Genomic DNA, 22,368 nt, shown 5'->3' with positions numbered 1-22,368 from the left:
TCAAAGTAAGTATTAAACTGTTTACTTTTCGTAGCATGTCAATAATCATCATCTAGTCCAAAATTAGTTATTGTGATCACATTGGGTATTATGTTGAGGCTACTATGACCTACTCTTAAAAAGTCAATCAAGAGATGAAAAAGCATTACAATAATGGAGTCCAATGGAGAAATTATAGTATAGAAGATATAGTAGAGCAATCTCAAATGGAAGCTCAAATACAACAACTTTTAGGCTAGATAGCTACTTTGCAAGGGCAAATAGAAGCATCAAGGACAAGAGAGTCGACATGTGCTAGGTTAAAATTAAATAAGCCTAGTACATATTTTGGGACTTCAAGACCAGAAGATGTATGTTAATAGCTTTTCAATATGTCACAATACTTCTACATATTTGGTGCAAATACCATTGAAGGAATTATATGTGGAGTCAATTATTTGAGAGATATGACAGCCATTTGGTAGCAATATGAAGTTCAAAGCTATACAAATCAAGGTAGATTTTGTGACTAGAAGGAGTTTTATACCAAGTTTAGGAATCAATTTTGGTCCATCAATGTGGATAAGATAGCATGCAATCACTTAACAAATCTTACACAAGTTAGGTCGGTACAAAATTATGTCTTCCGATTCAAGTCCGTGTGTCTCTAAATTGACAATGTTTTGGAGGCAAAGACGATGGATCAATTCTTATAAGGTTTGAAACCTGGGGTCTAGTGAGAGATAGAACCAAAGAATCTACAAACATTTGAAGAGGCAATTCAGATTGCAAAGAAGGTTGATGCTATAGATTTTAGAAATTGTGGAATACAACCTATAGTACAAAGTCCTATGCCGCTATCTAATACTATGGCACAACAACTAATGCCAATAGAGATTGATGCCTTATAAGGATCATTGATATCACAAAGATGACAAATATTGTTGCAAAAGGGATTATATTTCTATTTTTGGAAGCCAAGCTATTAGATTGAAGGTTGTTTAAAACATCAAAATTCAAGCACCAATAAGACAAGGCGAGTTCATAGTCTCCAAATTCACTAAGTCAATAATGAATTAAAGTAAGAAAACGAGCTCTCTAATAAAGGCATCGAGGGCCAATAGTATGAATAGCTACTATCTTTAGAAAAAAATGGCATGGTCTCAAACAACTATAAAAAGAGTCAACTAATGTATCTAACGGGACTACTAAGAAGACAACCATGTCAAGTGCTTGTAGATTGTGGCTCTACAGAAAATTATAATTCAATTGAAATTGCCGATCGACTTGGAATTAAAACTAAGGCAATCATGAGACAAAGTATATATCTTGCAAATGATTGAGAGGATGTATTGATAGAGATGTGTAAAGATAAAACTTTGAGATTGACATACACTTACATCTTAAGAATGAGATTTAATGTGAATAAGCTAAGGTATGACATTATTTTAGGTATGCCATGGCTAGAGATGAGAAATAAGTAAGTTGATTGGGTATCAAGGACAATTTCTTTTAAAGATGGAGGATGTAAGTTGATTCTTTGTATCTCCACATCATATGAAGAGAAAAAAAAAATCTACAATCAAAGACTTATTCATAAGGACAATCTTATGAAGCAGCAAATATAGCATGAACAATCGATATATATATGGTGGTTCTAAATCTTACGTCACCGGTAGAAAGGACAACCAAAAGGATAGAATGGGCAAAGCAATTCATACAAAAATATCATGATGTCTTTCCAACTGACCTACCTAGTAACATACCTCCTCATCAAGGTGCCTTCTTTTAAATAGAACTATTGTCTGGAACCAAATCAACAAGTCGATCAATTTATTTCTTAGTGCCAAAAGAACTTCAAGAGTTGCAGAAGACATTAGACAAACTCTTAGAAAAAGGCCTCATTTAAAAAAGTACATCACTATAGGCAACACTTGTACTCTTTGCACCCAAGAAAGATGGTAGACTTTGCCTTTGCATCGACTATCATGGCCTTAATAAAGAGATTATTAAAAATACATATCTACTTTTGGTTTTGCCTCTTTTTGTTCAGCTTTATTCAGTTTTGTTCTGTTTTATTTCCGATTGCTAAGTTTTGTCTTTTATGTCCTATTCTGTTTAGTTCCATTCAGTTTTATTCTAGTCTATTTTGTCTTATTTTGTGATGAAGCTTTATGTTGCTATGGATTAGAAGAATCTTGGGTTTTTAAGATAGTCTGGTCTTATTTCACATGTGGTGGTTGTCCATGAAAATATTGAGTGGATTTTTACAACAAAGGTGCATAATGACTTATAAGTACCTTGTGCAAAAGTCGTCCACATATATCACTCTTCCTTCTTGGTGTGAGCTATTGTTTGTACTTAATGTCATTATAGAGATAATTTCTACTATCGTGACATACTTCCAAGGATTCAATAGCCTTCTAAATAAACAAAAAGTCCATCTTAAAGGCTTAATTTAATTCTTTGTGGGTTTGTATAAAGTATAAGGTCTACATAGTGCAAAGACTTTAGCCATGGCTTATGATGCCTCAAATCTAGTCATCTATGGATCTTAGTATGTGGCTTTCACAAGTGAAGAGGCTTTCGTTCAAGATCAAGGCACCTTTATGATGAATCTTATGACTTTGTTGCTCTCAACCAAAGCCAAGGCCGTGGTTTGTAATATGGTAGCTTTATTTGCTAGGCTCATCGACAACATTACATCCATTATTATCCAATGCAATTGCAACAATAATGCTAGTAATGAGGGTATTCCAAAAGTGATGTTCTATAATTTATGTTCATTATTCATGTCATTGATGTATATTTCCATATGTCGACACAGACTGTAGTTGAAATTGGCTAAGTAAGACACTCATGTTGTTAAAGATATTAAAAATGACCATTGAGCCATAATGCATGTCTACTAGGAAGAGATGACCTTCAAGGATGTCATTGACAAGAGCTTTGATTTGCAAACATAATTTCACGTCAAATAGATTTATTACAATGGCTAATTTCTACAACTTCAAATGTTTTTGTGGTAGATTGGCTTCTATTTTTCCTAACACAAGTATTGTCAAATTTGACTTCTCCATGATCATGTGGGAGAAGAACAAGTATTGGTAGTACCTCATGAAATTTTTACTTGAGAGTATCCTACATTCTAAATAATTTGACAGAGTTTGTCAAATTTGACGAGGATGGATGGTTTTAGAAAATTCTATAGATAAATTTCATCTATTCCTAATTTATCTAAAATAAAACTTAACAGCAATACTAAAATAAGCTAAATTAGGTATTTCATAGAAAGTCCTAATTTAAAGATGCCTAGGAATAAACCAAAAGAGACAAAAAGAAAAGAAAAAAATAAAAATAAAAATAAAAATAAATCTCTAATTTGCTACATATTTCATTGTTTTCAATAAAAATAAAGCAATAATTCAATTTTTGATCAATTAGAAATCAAGTGTTGTTGTTGCAGATTGCCAAGAATACTAAAAATTTGTATTGTTGAGTGCAATTTTTTTAATAAGATGAATCTTTTAATCATTAATGGTTCACAAATACTTCACACACTGTTATTGAGGAAACTAATAATAAGCATTAGAATTCCCTTTGGGTTTTTAAATGTGACTTTAGTTTCTTATTCATGAACACTTAGTTCTCTTCTAATCATCAAATACCTTTTCAAAAATCACAACCAAAATTATTGTTGATGCTCATGTAAACTCCAACCAAAATTGTAATTTATTTACATACAATTTATATTATGGCTGCAGTTTAAGAACTTCCACATTCAATATTAAATATTTTTCATCCATGTTTAAATAAATTTTAAAACTTCAAATTTTATTTCTTATAAGCATCTATTAATACAACCGTTATATCAACAATTGTTGATTCAGATTATTTTAAGTTGCCACTTCACATTATATTTCCATCTATTTTAATATTTAATCATTGTTGAATACATTTATTTTAACAGATAATTTCCTTCTTATGAGCAAAATTGTGGTTCATGTTTTGAGGGATATTATATTTGATATGTTGATAGTATTTGGATAAATTTTAGATCTATGAAATAAAAACTAAAAGACTTGAATTTAGTAAAAAAATCTATGGAGGATTTTTTTTTTGGATTCTCTGGTTTTTTTTTTTTTTTTTAATCTTTTGGACAAACTGTATATATATATATATATATTAAGGTAAAAGAATTACTAATGAGGGTTAAAATCACATTAGTATATTTGTTGTTTATTTTAATATATATATACATACTTTTTTTTACTGCTTTTTAAAAGATATAAGAATTTCTCAAAAGGTTCAAAATCACATTAGTTTATTTATTTTTATTCTTATTTTTAATTAAACTTGTTTTTGCTAATTGTTGGTTAGATAACTGTAATGTATATCGATGGTCAATGTACATGGTTAATGTCAAATTTTTATTGAGATTTATCATTTTAGAAATTTAAATTAAAATCATAGTAAAAAGTGGAAAATATAATATTCTTAAATGAAATTTTAATTTCATTTTAAAATTTCTAGTTAATAATCCTGTTTCAATGATGAAATTTGTAAATCTTATTAAAAGTAAAATTTAGGATTTATTTATTAAATTTATTATATTGATTTTATTCATGATAAATATTAGTAATATTATGGTTTTAATCTATTAAAAGAAAAATATATGTGATTTGAAAATTTATATTATACCACATAATTTCGAGCTGTGTTAAAATTAAGAGCTTTCAATCCAATCAATAGAGTTTGGCATATATAATTTCAACGAACAAACCTTTCAACTTAGGAATTCAAAATCCCAAATAAGACTACCAATTCAAGGATGGATTTTTATCAGATATGATATTCAACAGTGGACGACTTTTAGAAGAACACATTTTTAGAAAAATATTGCAAGGAGACATTGAACCATTCAAGACGATAATTACATGCTCAAACTTCGTTACATCAAAACTGCAAATAGCAAAATCTAGCTATCCCAACTTCTCCATTTGCTTTTCAATATTCAAAAATATATTAGTATTGTTCCAAGCCAGCCGCCCTTCAAAGCAAAACTTTAAACGCAAAGAAAAATTTAAACAACCAATGGGAGTTGGAAAAATTAGTAACATCCACAAAAGCAACGAAACAGTCAAACTCACCATTTCACGATCACGAAGAGTGAGTGAGTGACCGAACAAATGAGCACATTCATCGAACGCGTCTTAGGTTGTAAAAGGAGTCAACACTGATTGAGGCACGAAACGGAGGTGGGTAGGAGTCGGACCAGTGGAAACCCGCCACATCATCCACGCGCCTGTCCAGCTGGATCAGTGCCATCCCCTCTGGCACAGAAGTCCTGCGCTGGTTTGATTTGACCCGGACCGTCCCCTTATGGATGAAATCGGGGATAAAATAATGCCGAGGCGGATTTCATCTACGCGTTGCAGCCGAGCTTGAACGGGTTTCTAGAAGCTTCCTATTCCCGTGGATTCAACTTGCTTGGTGAGGAAAAGCTATTTTCGTCAAGAGGGCTTGCTTCTCGCTGTCATTTGTGAGGAGGGTGAGGAAGCTACTGTTGCCGTTTGGATGCGAGGGCTGTGGATTTGCGGGGTGAGGGAAGGATTGAGGGAAGGATTGAGGGAAGAATTGAGGGAAGAATTGAGGGAAGGATTGAGGGAAGGATTGAGGGAAGGATTGAGGGAAGGATTGAGGGAAGGGTTGAGGGGGAAGGATTGAGGGGGAAGGATTGAGGGGGAAGGATTGAGGGGGGAGGAAGGATTGAGAGGGAAGGATTGAGGGAAGGATTGAGGGAAGGGTTGAGGGGGAAGGATTGAGGGGGAAGGATTGAGGGGGAAGGATTGAGGGGGGAGGAAGGATCGAGAGGGAAGGATTGAGAGGGAAGGAAGGATTGAGAGGGAAGGATTGAGGGAAGGAGGGAATAGTTGTGGCATATGAGGGGTGGGATGCCGATTCCAAGGAGTGGTCGCACGGGCGGAGGGGTGGGGAACGGAGGGCCGCCGCAGCGGACGCAGTTGCCGTCGCGGGAGCTTTTGGACGATCTGTGCAGCCGTTTCGTGCTGAACATGCCGGAGGAGGAGCTGAAGTCGTTTGAGAGGATACTGTTCTCTATTGAGCAAGCGCACTGGTTTTACGAAGATAATGCGATGGAGCAGAACATGGCCTTGAAGGCTATGACCCTGCGTGAGTTTTCGTCGTTGATGTTCCAGAGCTGCGCCGCGTTGCGGCCTTATCTTACGCAAATTGATAACATATACAGAGATTTCACTATGTACAAGACCAGGGTCCCCGTGACGGGTGCGATCATTCTGGATGAGAGCTTGGAGCGGTGCTTGCTTGTGAAAGGGTGGAAGGCAGGCGCAAGCTGGAGCTTTCCGCGAGGGAAGAAGAACAAGGATGAGGAGGACTCTACCTGTGCAGTGAGGGAAGTTGTGGAGGAGACGTCGTACAATATCAAGCCCAAACTGAACCTGGATGATCACTTGGAAGTGGTGGTAGGGCAGCAGCGAATGCGACTGTTCATTATTCCGGGCGTGAAGGATGACTTCTTGTTCGAACCTCAAACGAAGAAGGAGGTGAGCGAAATAGCGTGGCACAGGTTGGATGAACTGCCAGTTTCTAACGGTGAGTCTGTATTGCACCATCGGGGTCCCACTGGATTCAAATATTTCATGGTGTTCCCATTCATTGTGCCTCTCAAGCTTTGGATCTCGAAGAGGCGACTCCAGTATCCGAAGCGAGTGAATCCGGTTCCAACTGTTTCTGTCTGGAAGGTGAAAAACAACTCCTCGGGTGGAGGATTCGGTCCTTTGTCCCAAAATTATGTGTCGGCTGTGATGCCTGTATTTCCTGCAGCTGTGGCTGCTCCTGTGCCGTTACCGGAGAAGATAAAGAGTTCTCCAAGGAGTACACCTGAAACATCACCGATGAGTACCCCGAAGACATCTCCGATCAGCACCCCAAGGAGCTCTCCAAGGAGCACACCAAAGAACTCTCCAAGGTCGACCCTACCGACCGTCCTGAAGGCCACATCAGGGATCACTCCTAAGTTGATTCCACCGATGGTTCCGAAGACACCTCCAAGCATCCCCCCTAAAACTGTTTTGAAGGGTCCCCCTGGTAACGCCTTTCGGAATTTCAGGTTTGACTTTGCTCAAATCCTGAAGCAACTTGATGGTTAGCGCGCAAACTACGAAATGGGGAAGTTGCCCTCGTTGGTGGGCTGCGTCTTGTGGCGATGGAACCATTAGATTTCTCGCTCCCTGTCTTTCCTTAATGATTGGGGTTGAGTTCCTTTGACCATTTTGTAATCTACCGTTTTCTGTGTCTTATCCTTTTTAGAACATGGCTAGATCTTAGTTTTTGCGAACCCTGGCTCTAATACACCTCTAGTATATAATACACCCACTGAAGATGTCATTGACGAGGGTGAAACAGATAAGGGTTAATCTCGAGGGTCATGCCTCTATTGCAGTCTGCACCTGATCCTCTAAGCCATAGTCAACATTTTGTTGCATCCCTGCGGATCACAAGAGCAGATGTACATGCGCTGAGAGAGGTCAAATGACCTCGATAATGTGGAGATGAAACCACAATTCTCCTAGCCCCTGAAGTTTCGGACAAAATCAAGAAACCTCACTGTGGCGCTGTGAAAGATTGGTTTGAGCAAGTTGAAATCTCAGAAGAGATTGAAGATAGTCTTTAATCAACCCTTTTGTGGGTTCAGAATTGAGGGATCAACTTCTCTCGGGAAAGATACAGTTGATCAAACCGTGGCATGTGCCATGAGTGTGAGGAGGGATATGACGAATTTTTGAGTCGCGTCCCTGCGTAGCCTTAGGATAGCATTCAGTGATAGAACGATTCATTGAGGGGTTGGGCTGTTGTGTAAATGAAAGCTGTGGATTGTGCATTATTAGTGGTGATAGGATGAGGAGATATGCTACTTTTTTTTGGCATATCTCGGCATCACATGTTCTATAGTTTTAGTTTGTAGGTGTGATTTAGTATATAGCATTGGAGATCATTTAATTTGTGGACAGCTGAGAAATGGCTCATGTCTGAGCTATACGAGGTAATTAGTTTGGTACTTGCTAAGGAGAGACAACGAAGGCGCTGGAGTCAAAGCATAGCTGGATCCTGAGACGGAAGGCTCTGCTAATCTTCAGTGTGCTATGATGTGCGCTTGGGACAAATGCTATATTCGCTACCTGTCAAAGGTACGACTCTCGTATTCTCTATTCATCTTGTATCAATCTTGGTTGTTGTGTTACAATGCTGAGGTGACTTATGATGAGACTCGCAGGGTGCAGCAATTTTTAAAATTTACAGTAGCCAATGTTGTTCTGAATGCTTGGGATGAGCATGTACAATTGTAAAAACTCGTCAGATAGCTATTTCGCATTGAGTTTGACAATAAAGAAGTCAATCACCTTCTATTTCGTTGTCCACAGTGCTTGTCGACGCAGAAATGTGAATTCTCTTTTAACGTTCGTGAAGTTTTGAAACTTAAAACTAATGAATGTGTGTATTTGAGTTCTTTCAGATACCACTGCGTCATAGAACAGAAACTGAGGAAGAGAGCTTTGAAGGCATGTTTAACACGAGCAAAGTGTCTATCTACAAGAAGTGCCTGCGCAGCGTTTACTGCAGAATGTTCGATCATTAGAGAAATGCAGATGCCATTCAAGGCTTGAAGTGGTCGAGAATCATCTATTAGGGCCGTCAAAGAAATGTTCGAAATCAATTTGTTTATGCTAATACGTTTATCATATGTGAACGATCATATATCAGCCATCATGTAATGGCTATTAGACTCGTTTGTTGAACTCACATAAGTAATCATTGTTACTCTAAACTTCCTTCGTACTTATTTGTGTTATCTTAGAATTTCAAAAATTCGTTATTTGTGAGTAGGAAACTATGTGTGAACGTTACCATTCTTTCAATTCTTAGAAATAGGAATAGGATGGGTAATTTCATGGGCACGTATTATACTGATTCTACTATAATAAATATACTTTTCATGATTATAATACCTTGTCTTTTGCGATGGTGCAAGATTTCTGTCATCAAACATTTGCTATCTCGTTAACCCTAAAACCAGTGAGCTGTTTGTTTGGTCATATGTTCCGAAATTGTATTTAGTAAGGACAATTGTAAAGATGCTTAGTTGACAGATTTATTTGGAAAGGTAGGAGATGCTATGCGCACCTTCCACCTAAGAACCCTTAAAAAAGCCTTCTGGGTTTAGTGGTTATAGATGAGGAACCCATGCTTGTGCCTAAAAGTGAGGTGCCATTTGTTGCCGGTATGTCAAGCGAATCGCGTACCGGCCCTAAACAGATATGTCCTTTTGCCTCCTCGATTGGCCTGGAACAGGTGGCTGGGGATTGGAGTCTGATGTGGAGACTTTCTTTACATCCGTCGTCTTGTGATTGTGTGGAGACCAGCTTCTGGAAAAAATGAGAAACTGGGCGCAGTGAGTGTTTGTGGAGCGCTGACGTGATTGTCCGTGGTCTTCGCATCAATATCTTCCATCTTTATGTAAGATGCTTCACCTCTCTAGAAAGTAGTCCTAGTGGATCCAGAAGCTGACATATGTAGTTACTTCCTTGAAGGACGAGAGTTGCGACATGTGATAGGAAGTGAAGATCTGCTTTATTAACGTAAACATTGGTTGGTGATATACTCAAATGTTCACAGTATAATCTTCGTAAACTGATCCTCTAAAAGTTCATTGGATGCCCAGAGAAAAGTTTGCTTCACTTCAGTGCAACTACCAGTGATAATGACCCTGCGCACGTGTAAGCAATGGGAGACAAATGCACAAGCTGTGAGACATTCACCGAACTGCCACCCCATACTGTCACCTTTTTCAGTGCATATTGGAGCATATTAAACCTGCGCGAGCTGACTGACAATGTCCACGGACGGTGAGAAGCGGTTTAGGGTTTCATGACAAACTCTTGCAGTATGAAGTGGTGATCCAATATCTTCGGCCCATGATTAAAATACTTCAATAGGGTTAACTCTTTCAGCTTCGCCCAAACATCAGTTCCTTACGCGATGTCACAATGAACATTCAATGCGAAGTTTTTACTGCCTGGAATGAAAAATTCGGAACTTCCACATGATGTCATGAGAGGAAGAAATCCGCAAATACACTTTAACGTTCCACAACTCCGTCGTTAGAAGAAAATGATTAACCAAAGAATTGGAATTAATCGTTTCAGTGCTAACTCTTACATGCTTCACACTCTACATAATCAACTCGTCAGAATTGACAAGCGTCATATCGCCTAATTTCTCGTCCAGTGTGGTGAACAATGCTTTCTCAAAAGTTGGGCTAAGGCGAGGCCAAGGGGTTCCCGAACATTCCCACTTATGAATCACAAGTGATATTGAACAGAATCAGATAGCAAAATGCGCACTAAGCCTACCAAGTGATCAAAAACTGAACAGAAAAGAAGAGCGAGGGTTTGTCAACTTCCAGAAGACCCACTGCACATTTCTTTAATTAGTTCCCATCAGCGGATCTCAGCCGTGTATGCTACGAGGAACAAGAGGACCCATCGATTCAAGAAACTGGCGGTTACTTTCTTTGTGCATTTATGCAAATGAAAAACTAACTTCAGTTCGTGAAGCAGCTACTATTTAGATCTGCTTCACGTTCTTCGTAGGCTTACCTCAAATTACCTACTTCATCAAGCTTACTAAATCCCTCTGCTTTGAAACATACAGCAGGATGTGTATTAAGATATCTAATAAAAATAAGAAACAAAGCAACTAATTGTGATCCCAAGAGCATCAAGGTCTGCAGCCGAAATATTGGGAATCAAGTTTCTCCACATAAAAAAAAAGATCTAATTGAGTAGGACAGTAAATTGTGCCCGGTGCATCCAAAACATAAGTTTCTGAACACTCATTAGGAGACTACAACAATCATTTTGCAACTTCAAGAAAAATAAATATCAGTCCACAGAACGTCTATTCGAGATAGTTAGTATACCAATCCAGAGCCAACAAAGTCCCAATATGGCTTGCGCTTCACAAGGGTGATAGACTACTGCAACCTCTGCACATCAAAGTCGGACAAGACGCATGAAAGTACTATGTCCCGCCAACATAACGGGTAAGAATTAAACGATCCAAGTGCTATTCTAAAAACTTCCTGATAACTCGTGTATCAAATCCGCACAGAATGTACCATTAATATGTAAAATAATGCCTGAATGAAGATGCATTGTTGAATGATTCGTCAACCAACTACTGAGAACAATCAGGAATCATCATACTGCAAAAATATTTGTGACGGCTTATATCAGAAAAACATTTACTGTGATCAGCATCAGGTCAGAATCTGTGCCAACACCACTACCTACTTCAGTAAATATTCTGGACCACTAGCTGTCCAAATTTTAAGATGAGCCCAGTGGTCCTCATAACCACAATCCTACAAAAATAACTCAATCCCAAACTCAATGTCACGATTCCCTGAGACTCCGAATAACCGGAGATCTCTACGTCAACGATCAAATCACACGAACGACCTCAGGCTCTAATTAGATCCTAAACTGAACCGAAAACCTTCAACTTTTCACCAATCACATAATGCTGCAATTACCTGGACCACCAAGTGCACCTCCTCCTGAGAAATCAGGGAGCCTGCGATGGAACACATTGAGTGAGCAAAATACAAAACAGTACTAATCCAACTGGACGTATGTAAAAATGTGCCGGACTGTTGATGCAGGTAGTTTCAGATCACTATTCAGTTTCAACAAGATCAACAACATCCAAAACAAGATACTACTTGACACGGATGATATTTAGGAAACAATATCAACCAGAACACAATCTCAGCAACTGACTTAAAGAGCAAATTAAAATTCAGAAAAAAGACAAGTTGCAAGTATGAGCCCAGGAAGAACATACATTGGTAAACCGTCTTCTCCAAGTTCAAGACCAGGCGCAAGCTCGCGAACTATATCTGGAGGCGGTTGTCCACATTCTTGCATGTTCTGCATAAGGTCCACAACTTTTTGAAAATCGTCTGGTGTGGTTTCATAAGCATGGCACAGCTGCTTGATGAAGTCGTATTGTTTTGTGTAGCGCGCCATGTCCTCACTGCTGAGCTCCGACTTGTGTGACTCTAGCCATTCAGGGTAACGATCACCAATTTCTTTCATTGGATCATATAATATTTCCTTAGAGAGGAGCTGCCGCATCATGGTATCCATCAAACCCTGCATATCCTGCATGTGCACATGGAAGCAGGGATAAAGCCAGAATCTTAAGTTTGCATTACACCCAATGACTTATCACAGACGCGATTGTCGAAACTTCGACAACAGACAATGTTGAAAAGGAATGCCTATTTCCTTGTAAATGAACCCGCTTGTATATGGAGCAATAGTTTTCAAAGAGAACCTGACTTCCGCTTAGAGCTTCAAACTGCTTGGCGAAACTTTCCATGTCGTCGCCTATATTCTCACCCATAGGAGGCGCATCTATGCTTTCAACTGTGTACCGTGTTTGTTCAGCCAATCTTTCCAACGTCGCAGACAAGTTGGCCTCCGGCTTGACAGTACGGGAACCTTGACCTGGGGCATTTTTAGTTTTTGAAACCTTACCACTTTTCTTCTTTCCTGACGTTAATGATGGTAAACTACTGCCTAGTCCTTGCACTGCAATTGGCTTTGTTTCAGCGCTCGACTCAGAGGGACCCGATTGCGACGCTGGAGTTTTATCAGAAGACCTGAATAATGTTTAAGTATCAGTGTCTACGCATAGTCATCAACAAGCACCAGTTCTAACGACATTCATGCAAAAACTCTGTTCTTCGGTTCTGAGTACATATTATAATAAATCACTCCGACATAATAATGATTAGCTGGAATACTTCCTCACTTCAATAAATTTTCAAAGCTCTGAAATCCAAGTCTAAATATTACTCGATTCAGAAGGGCAAAATAAAAATGACGTGCAGAAGGAGAGCAGGAAAATGACCACAAAGCAAAGCAGAAATGTGCTCCCAATACACGGAAAGAGAATCCGTCATGAAAAGGTCGATCCTTGAACATACTACGTAGAGAATCTAAAGAGACTTCAAAAATTAGACCTCGTATGATAAATCACCATTATGACATTATTGAATGAGAACCATTGAGAGATAGAGAGTTAGAACAGTCATTTTACTTGAGACTTAAGCCACCAACTCCACGGAAATCGTCTAGAGCACCTGCGAATGCAACAAATTGAAATTATCAGGAAACAGTGATAACAAAATACTGCTCTAGTGATATCTATGCTTACGAAGATGATTAAATCATGGCATGTGCAGAATAAGCTCTGCAATAGCATTTCTGGGCAGACCTTGAGAAGCTCCAAGAATAGAAGTGGCATATGTAAATCCCGCCGTTCGTAAGGGCACATATCGGTTGAGATAGACTTAACCTCTTATGTTACAATAGAAGTTTACAGACGCAACCACTATACAAAAGGAGGTTTAATCTCGTGATAATCGGCACTCTCTATTCAAGAATAGTGAGTGTAAAGTAATGTACACGTAGATTAAAACTTATTCCTGAATGTCTATGCCGATCGTATTAACCTAACCCTAATCAGAGCACCTACTATTCAATTTGTGTGCTCTTGGATTGTAGTATAATTCTTCAATCTCAGGTCCATAAACTCGTATCGACACAAATCACACTACACGACACCCGCGAGCGTAGGACGAAGAGAGGATAAGACGTTTTATGCGCAAGTACAAATCTCAGCAAACACAAAAAAACCGATAAATTATCTTAACAACTAAACCAAAAAATCTTAAATGATCGTTCTGGAGAGGCACACATCTTCCAAAACATACCGAGGACTCACGCCGCACTTTTACCTTGAATCAATTGCAATTTGAAGTCACGTCCCGCTAAGTAAGACTTGCTCCCCCCAAGACATAAAATTGAAATTGAGAGCGACCAGGTAGTAAACTAATCGTTGCGAAGCACCATTACAGAAACCGATGAGGCAACAAGTCAAAAGAAAGCCAAAGCTCGCCTACGACGTACTATCGTCAAACGTGCGCCGTGATCTCACCTTACAAAACCCTCAAAAACCCAGAAAATTCCTCAAATTTTCGTGTTCACAGAGAATTGTGTCAAAATCCCTACATCAAAACTACTGAACGCCGGAAGATTCACGAACCTCATTCTTACGCCATCTTGGACCTAAAACCGGACGAAAAGGGCTCAAAATAAGCTCAAAAAAAAATTCTAGTGGTAGGAAAAATTGATGACAAGCAAGGAGAGGGATGAGCTACGTACTGTCAAGCAAGTCATCGTCAAAATCCTCGTGGTCGGCCATTTCGAAGAGCGATTCTTAGCTATGGCGACACAGATTGCCGCAGTTCAGTGATCCCTATGTTGAAGACGACGACGAAATTGAGCGAAGAACTCCCTTCGTCGACGGCGAGCGACGTGGCCGATTTCTCGTTCGCCTCGTCGACTGATTCTGCGCTTCCCTCACCTCGAAGCTTCTTTTCTGTGCAAATAGTGTGGGTCATAGTATTTTGCACTTCATAGAATATCACATGTTTATGTAAGCAAAATAATTATTTAAATATAGAAATTGGAACTATACTTATGTTTTCTTTCATGATTTTAGTACAGTGAGAAACTTAAAATCTGGATTGTTTAAAAGACGTGCAAAACATTGTCTACTTTATTTTGATTTTTATTTTCACCTCTGATAGTAATATTGTCATCTTTTAGTATATGCATTTCTTCATGTGATCATACGATTTCGGGACTCATTTCGATTTTATGGGCTTTGTTTGGTTGTAAAAGTTAACACTTGGTTAATACTGAGGATTAAAAAACCAAGATTTTCCCCTATTTTGCAATAAGGTCATTAAAATTCAAACATTTTTAAATAAATTTTTAAACGGGTAATGTATAGGAATGTATAAAGCTGTTATTTCTTCACAGATAACGCAATCATATCAATCCATACATTAATTTTCTAAAACACACAATTTTTTCCATGAATTGGAAGAAGTTCCAAAGTCTAAGGTAAATTAGAATGGTAATTGTTAAAAGGTTCTTGAAGCACAATGTCATATATTCATGAAATAAAAAAGAACCAATATGAATGAATTTTTACTTGGTAAGTAAAATCTTACTACCTGTTTTAAACATGAAACAATCTATTACTTTTTTTTTTTAATCTACTCTCTCATGTATATATGTATGTATATATATATATATCATCATATTTTGAAGAAGTTCTCATACATATACATACATGCGCAATGAAAAAACTGAAATCAAAATTGAAGATCACATTTAGGATTGTTATTAGTTGTTAAAGAGTGAATTTTATATTTTGAGGATGAACAGTCAATCTTTAAAGAATCTTTAAGTGTGAATCTATGTATATATACACATATATATATATATATATTAAAGCTGTAGATACCCGGTTGATGTCTGTTTGTTACCCGTGGATGCAACGTTTCCAATCAAAACCAGAGTTGAGCATTCCGCTCCGCCATGATGCTCGGGCTAGGGGCGGGCAGGAGCGAAGGTTTCTAGGGCTCGACCGTTCCATCGCAGAACACTATTTCACAACGACCGTTTCGTGATGGAACCTGTTCTCTCGAATAATATTATCAATTTACTGTGATCAATTTGGAAAACCGTGGCAGTTTCAGAATGCCTTTACTTCCGCTTAGTTCAGACTTCACATACATCTCACTCATGTGAGTCATTTGGTGGAGAAGAATGTAACGTATGAACATTCCCGTCAACTGATGTCTTCCTTTCAGATTATAATGTAACCGTCCGAGCTTCAAAGAAGCTCTGAAACTGTTTATTACTCATATTTTCATTAGAACCGTCAAATCGACCATCAAATTTCTGTGATCGTAATCTTCAGTCACACATGTATTTGCTTTGAAGTGATTGACGTCCTAGAAGTCTTGTTTGTAAGCTCCTCCTTCAGGCATCTGGCCAATTCCTTTCTCAAAGTTTCCCTCTTTCTATTTGCCTGCTAGAGATTAAAAGAAATGAGAAACCAACACTCTCTACGCAGGGGAATAGACAAAGTTAGAATCAGGGCGTAGCTGTTTGATAGTTCTAATTCTTCTAATTCTTCTAATTAGAGACCCCAGAGTTAGTTACAATTTGTTAAGATTGTGGACACTATTAAAGACACAATCTGTAAGAGAAATGCACTCATCAGTTAATTGTATATACTAGTACATGCTATGTTGCAATCGAATACTTTCATACTCACGCAGAGGAATTTATTACAGAAATATATGAGGATAATTTTGTCGTTGGACATGATGACCTTATTCATAGGGCAACTTAACCACTACCTGTACCACTTATCGAGATAATTGATGTGTGAAAATTACGATGTTCCAGATTTATTTTTTGTCATACCTCAGTATCTCGAGGTAAGGTTGGCGTAGGCTGGGTTGATCGTTTTGGTCTGGGATTTGGAGCTTCAGCTTTGCTTTCAAATTGCCTGAAGAATCTAAGCTGCTTCTCTCGGGCAGCTGTACAGTCGTGTCCACAAAACACCAGAGGGTTGCATCTATTAATCAATTTTACAAAGCTGTTTGGTGTGCACTATGGGTTGAGAACAACAGTTGGTTGCAGAATTGTGAATGCGTTTCTAAATCAGACAAAGTAGGCCCTTGTTCTTAATTTCCACTGATCAACTGTATAATTCAGACTTTTTGCTGGATAATGAAGAACGTGTTAACGAACATTTTTTGTGAGCGAGGATGCGATCTCGTTGCTGCTGCAAATAGCGCCTTCGTTGCTGAATATCTCCATCATTCACCTGCCATCTCAGGTACCCACATTTTTTGGTAACTCACCTTCACAGCAATCAGTGAACTATTTTCAAACAAATTAGGTCACAATCTTGACACATGCTAAGAAGTGAAAGTGCATAGAGAATTAGAAGAACGTAAAAGTAGTTCGAACGCTGACCAGCGATTTGAGTGATTTTAACTTCCACTCGTTGATGTCAGCATACAAATCTTCAAATGTTTCGCAACTTTTTCGAATGAAAATTACCGAAAAGAATTTAGATGTAATATATTTGAGATCATAAGCTAATCAATAAGTGTTGGTACAGTTCTTCATTGGTTAGATGCATGGGGTCGAGGTAATGTGCCAAGTCTTACAGCAAGTTTTCGTCAAAACAAAATTCACTAATTGCAAGTAGTAATATTATAGGTCTTTTACTAGGTGGTAGACGAGAGCTCTGGAGCTTTCTCCTCATTTTGATCTTGCCTCTCTTCATCCAAATATTTTGCCTCGTCAAGACATTCGATCAGCTCCTCACTATCTTGCTCTAAAGGTGGGTCTCCCATGATTACGGCCTCCCGAAAGGATACCTTCATGGTGCTCGTAGTTTCCCTTCGATTCTCCCTAGAGGAAGCTTCATTCTCAGGTGTCGCCGGCAACGAGACTTCGATTTTGTGCTCTGGATTTTGGACTTCGCCAGCCCTGGGGGGTTCTTTCTCATAGTTTGATGAAGTTACAGGATTTGATGATGAGATCAACGATTTCCTATTTTCATGTGTGACATCGTTCAAAGAAAAAAGAATCAGACCACAAGAGTACTGAATAATTTACAATTTATTTCGAATCAGACGCCATTCAGAACCACCTTTATTTTGCATATGGATCATATGAGAGTTCAGTAGTATTTGTAGATTCTCACATGATCGTCTCTTTGTTCTGAAAAGAAATGTCTGGAGTGTCTGGAGGATCCAGGATCTGTGTTAAGGTCACATGATCTGTGTTAAGGGAATGAGTTATAGCATCTTTTCCCTTTAATTCGTCGTCACTTTCCTCACGCTGATCACCAAGACCGGCATGATCCTCCACCAGTTTCCTAGATTTTCTTTCAAACAATCAGGGTGAGTGATCTGAACGTTGTTTGTCTTCCAATCAGTTTCGAACTACTCTCTCTAATGCAATTGCTTATTGTGATTCCAATGGTGAAAGGTTTGAGTTTATCATTAAGCAGAGTATTGAGCAGGCAATTAAGCACCCAATTCTACTTATCTTTCTTTCAAGGTCTGTAACCTTAGTGAGGATGAGTACGTACTGGCTTGTATCAGGGAGAGTTACTGGATCCAAGTCTACATTATTCACCTGCAGAAGTTTAAGCGACCATTGTGCTCTCTGTCAAACTCCGAAGTTAATTTTAGCATCAATTTGATGCTTAAATAACTGTGCGTACCACTTGGGTGAAAATGTAAATGGGCAGAAGAACCTTGGATTGCTTCTGAAATGCTTCAGCAAAAGAGAGAGACTTCGCTGCTTCTTTGTCACTCAGTTGTCGCTGCTTCGACACATCTGAGAGATGGTCTATGACAGAGTTTAGGTCAGCTGTTCCCACCAGCGACCAATGGACAGATAGTGAGGAAATTTTCTACGATTTATTTTCAGCTAATTAAGACATGGTGTTGTTGGGAGTTCAGCAGAAATCGCTACCAGGAACTTGTAGCGCATGTGCCTGGCTCGCCATCCGACTCAAAGCCTGATTGCTGATCTGGAAATTGCGTTTCAGCATCATCTCCTGCCGCAAATTTAAAGGTGAAAAGAACTCCCTGTTTCCATCATTTTGGAGTTCTGTGAAAAAAACTTCATTGATTGAAAAGGGTCTGATCTAATACCTTGAACAGGAGGAAGTCATCCACGATGAGAATGGATGTCACCACTATGCTGTACAATGATGAGTGCTCTTCACTGCAAAGTTAGATGTAAATCAGCATCCATAACGATGGCAACACATCATGCATGCAGAACTCCTACCCGAAAAAGGTCACTTGCAAAGTTGGTTACGTTCTGAATCGATTGCAAATTTCATAGAGTTGAACAATCCCGGCAATCGGTTCAAACCATGGAGCAGAGTGAACACCTTTGCTTCTGTGACGAAGGTTCAAACAAATACAACAATCTTGCAAAATGTACGTTTGCGCAACTTACATGGCAAACATCTGAACAAAGGTGGGGACAGGGATTCCCAAGCTACTTAAGAAATCGGAAATGAGACCATCCACAAGCTCCTTGAAGTTCTCATGAACCTGAATCAAAGCCACAACGCTGACTGCAGTCAGAACCCTTAATGGGAGCTTCAAATTGGCGACCACGTTGCTCTTAAAAGTGCAAGTACCATCAACTGGAGTTAGGTCAGATTCCTGTATTCTCGATGTATTACTGTGATTACTATAATGATGATTAAATACAAGTTACTTCCACTCTGACACTCCGCAAAGCAGTAAAAACTCTGGGGGATTTAAATATCCACCTCGGAAAATTCAACTAAAATCTAGAAGCGGCTGAACTCACGATGGTATACTCCAGCTTGTTATCGTCAGAATCCTCAAACATACCACAATTCTCATCAATAAAATCCAACAGGGGCACGGAGTACACAGGGCTCTCGAGGAACTTCGATACTGCATCTCGCATCCAAACAGGATCGCGGCACAACTCGGGTCGCTTGGTCGCCATTCTCGTCAACACAATCCTTTCATTTGTAACTCCTCGATCAATACCCCCTCATAACCGGTTCCTATTCAATCCCACGAGCCAAACTTCCCTGCCGACTGTGCTTCGACAGCCCTGTGCACACGCTCTCGGACTGAGAATCAAAAATGTAGTGGAGGTCGACGTTCCTTACGGACAGGTTTTTGGAATCCTGGGAATGGAGGAGACAAGGCACAGCGCACTACAGCGTCAGTTACGGTCTCGTTTACCAGAATCTCCGATCACCTTCCCTTTGCTAATGATCATCTTCCAATTGCTACAGCATTAACTGCTAAGAACTGCACTGTTGCGGTCACTACAGAACTCCACGAAGACGAAGAGAGAGGGAAAGCTTCAGGTCCTGGAGGAAACCTATAGGCGATGGAGTGTCGCCCATCGCTTTAGTCACTGCATCCATCCATTTCTCAAGAGCCCTGCCTTGTTCTCACTTCCAGGGCTACGAAAGCCCTAATTTTTTCATCTTTTCTTCCATCCTTCATTCCACTATTCAGTAAAACTGAAGAATTTCCCATCTTTTTTCTATCAAGGTACGAAAAGGTGCCTAGCTGGTAATTTGTCTTCTTCATTCATAAATGGATTTTGGACAATTTTAAATTTTTATTAAATTTATTACAGCTTAGATATATTAGATGTCATTATTTTATAATAAAAATTGAGATATTTCACGTAATCAAACTAATATATTATAGGTCTAAAATATAATAAATAATCTACAATTTATAGTCATTTTAGATGAATTTTACTAAAGTATTTTTTATTTTTATTTTTAAATATTATTATTATTAATACAAAATAATAATACCTAAATCTTATTTAATCAAAAATCTATGACCATTTAAGTTGTTGATATTTATTTGTTATACACTTAAAATAGATTTGCAAATAATTGCTCTGAATAAGAAACCAAATTATATTAAGATGTTCATTTTTCTTCCTTTTTTAAAATCTAGTGATTATAATAAAGCATCAAGGTTGTGCCTATGCTAAGATTTGATATAATGGTTTAATAATTTATAAAGGTGTGACTTTAGTTGCATTATAGAATCAAGAATGATAATATAGATTAGACTAATACAAGCAAATGGTAGCAATATCATTTATTTTTTTATTTTTTTAAAATTGTTGTGGTTGCAAAATTATGGCAACATATGCTGACAAAGTCAAAGGCACAATTGTTAGCAATAAGTAGTCTTACATAAGAAAAGGATTGGATGTACTAAGAACAAGCACAATTTTCCTTATAGATCCTGCAGAGGAGCTTAAGGTTTTTCACTCTTACAACTTCCATCAATTCCAAAATCAACCTTATCCCACCAATTTGTCACTAAGTCTTTGCCTCTAGGCTATTCTAAGAGTTATGTTGAATTGGTTGTTTGTACCACCTCTTGTAAGATAACTTTGAATAAAAAGTTAGTGAAAGAAAAAGTGAAAAAACTATCTTAGAATGCTATTAATGCATATTTTGTAGAAGATGAACTTAGAGATGTGGCTTAAAAATAATAGAAGAAAACACTTGGAGAATCTACATATGATTTCATTTCTATATGTTGAAGAACAGCAAGTACTTGCTTAGTTACAATCACATAAAGTTTAAGCATAGTATGTTGCTAATAGTAAAAAGGCAGCAAAGAGATAAAGTAAGTTATTGTGGTGGTACCGAGGCTTTAGTAAGATGAGGTAGAAATGGATGTAATATCAAATGGATGGAAGTTGCCTCGTTGGTGCAGAAACCACCACCTATAAGTAAAGAGTGTTGAAAATAAGAATTATCTTCCTCCACACTTTTATTAGAGTACAATCCTTGCTGATGCTAAGTGTTTGTAGCCTTTAGACTTCTTTTTCTTCAATAGGTTATGGGCCCACTCACATTTGCTTGAATGTCTTTTGAAGTCTTTGAAGTATTTTGTAAGTGTGGAGTAGATGAAGTTGTTGTTGCTGATGTTAGGTATTAAAAGTACCTAACTTTCAGATTCAGATCTAGATCTAGATCTTGGTTTGCTCTTACTTGTGGTTAAGAGCATTTTGGTGTTGATGGTTGATTTATCACATAAAGTTGCTTATTTTGCTTTATACTCCTCTTTTGGTGTATAGAGGTGACTTGTGAATATAAGAGAGATATTAGAATGACAATTTAGATTTGGAAAGGTCACCAGACTTGTGAAAAGCCTTAGAAGTGAAGTTGAGAGTGTTTTTTGAGAGTAAAAATACTAGTTTGTTCACAAAGAAGGATTCTATGATTCTAAGGCAACAAAAACTTCTTGCTAATTTTAAGAACATTAGGACTTCCTCTTACAACCTTTGTTGATACAACTCTGCCTTAGACATGGCTTCAAGTGAGGGTGAAGGCTTGAGAGTTATTGAGAAGTTTAGAGGTAAAAATTTCTACCATTGGAAGGTCAAAATGGAGCTTTTGTTGGCATCTTTGGATCTTTGGGATATTGTAGATGAAAGTGAAGAGGCTCCAAGCAAAGATGCTGATATGAAGGAGAAGAAGGAGTTCAAACATCGTGAAAAGAAGGCTTTTGGGTTGATTGCAACAAATATGGATGAAGCCAACTTCTCTCACATTATCTCTTACAAAGCACCAGCAGAAGCATGGAAGACTCTTTGCAACATCTATGAGAGCAAGAACTTATCCAACATTATTTATACAAGGAGGAAGTTCTTCACTTGCAAGATGGAAGAAGGTGAAGACCTCATGGCTCATTTCAATAAGGTAAAGGCTGTTGCAAACCAACTAGCAACTATTGACAAGCCTTTAGAAAAAAGTGATATTGTCATGACCTTGCTAATG

The 22,368-nt window shown here is 38.2% G+C and overlaps 3 protein-coding genes and 1 long non-coding RNA gene across 9 annotated transcripts; 2 read left to right on the top strand and 2 right to left on the bottom strand.

Moving 5' to 3' along the window:
- Positions 1–5,728: 5,728 nt before the first annotated feature.
- LOC112294155 (mRNA-decapping enzyme subunit 2) lies at positions 5,729–9,023 on the top strand. The gene is made up of 2 exons (XM_024544358.3): positions 5,729–8,207; positions 8,534–9,023. The coding sequence occupies exon 1, from the start codon at positions 5,922–5,924 to the stop codon at positions 7,167–7,169; it is 1,248 nt and encodes a 415-aa protein (XP_024400126.1). The 5' UTR covers positions 5,729–5,921; the 3' UTR covers positions 7,170–8,207; positions 8,534–9,023.
- Positions 9,024–11,282: 2,259 nt separating this feature from the next.
- LOC112294162 (peroxisome biogenesis protein 19-2) lies at positions 11,283–14,376 on the bottom strand. The gene is made up of 5 exons (XM_024544371.3): positions 14,316–14,376; positions 13,189–13,231; positions 12,421–12,748; positions 11,926–12,245; positions 11,283–11,655 (listed from the first exon to the last, which is right to left on the bottom strand). The coding sequence occupies exons 1-5, from the start codon at positions 14,353–14,355 to the stop codon at positions 11,595–11,597; spliced, it is 792 nt and encodes a 263-aa protein (XP_024400139.1). The 5' UTR covers positions 14,356–14,376; the 3' UTR covers positions 11,283–11,594.
- Positions 14,377–14,734: 358 nt separating this feature from the next.
- Positions 14,735–19,940, bottom strand: LOC112273286 (uncharacterized). 6 transcript variants are annotated; one of them, XR_012219254.1, is made up of 13 exons: positions 19,374–19,940; positions 19,011–19,108; positions 18,698–18,770; positions 18,516–18,600; positions 18,295–18,410; positions 18,127–18,173; positions 17,737–17,910; positions 17,256–17,582; positions 16,998–17,064; positions 16,770–16,845; positions 16,440–16,555; positions 15,469–16,038; positions 14,735–15,175 (listed from the first exon to the last, which is right to left on the bottom strand). XR_012219254.1 is itself a non-coding variant. In XM_024501870.2 (12 exons), the coding sequence occupies exons 1-12, from the start codon at positions 19,536–19,538 to the stop codon at positions 15,928–15,930; spliced, it is 1,455 nt and encodes a 484-aa protein (XP_024357638.1). In that variant the 5' UTR covers positions 19,539–19,940; the 3' UTR covers positions 14,735–15,927. The 6 variants fall into 6 exon arrangements, 4 of the variants coding, with proteins under 4 accessions (XP_024357638.1, XP_024357649.1, XP_024357657.1 ...); XR_012219253.1 differs by having other exon boundaries at positions 15,491–16,038; XM_024501870.2 differs by having other exon boundaries at positions 14,735–16,038.
- Positions 16,718–19,352, top strand: LOC141046364 (uncharacterized). The gene is made up of 3 exons (XR_012219257.2): positions 16,718–16,857; positions 18,503–18,617; positions 18,707–19,352. It is a non-coding gene; the product is annotated as an uncharacterized LOC141046364 (long non-coding RNA).
- Positions 19,941–22,368: the final 2,428 nt, after the last annotated feature.

This window comes from Physcomitrium patens, chromosome 2, assembly GCF_059467195.1.
Source record: "Physcomitrium patens ecotype Gransden chromosome 2, ASM5946719v1, whole genome shotgun sequence".
Classification (NCBI taxonomy): Eukaryota; Viridiplantae; Streptophyta; class Bryopsida; order Funariales; family Funariaceae; genus Physcomitrium; species Physcomitrium patens.
This window is presented reverse-complemented; position numbering and strand designations above follow the sequence as displayed.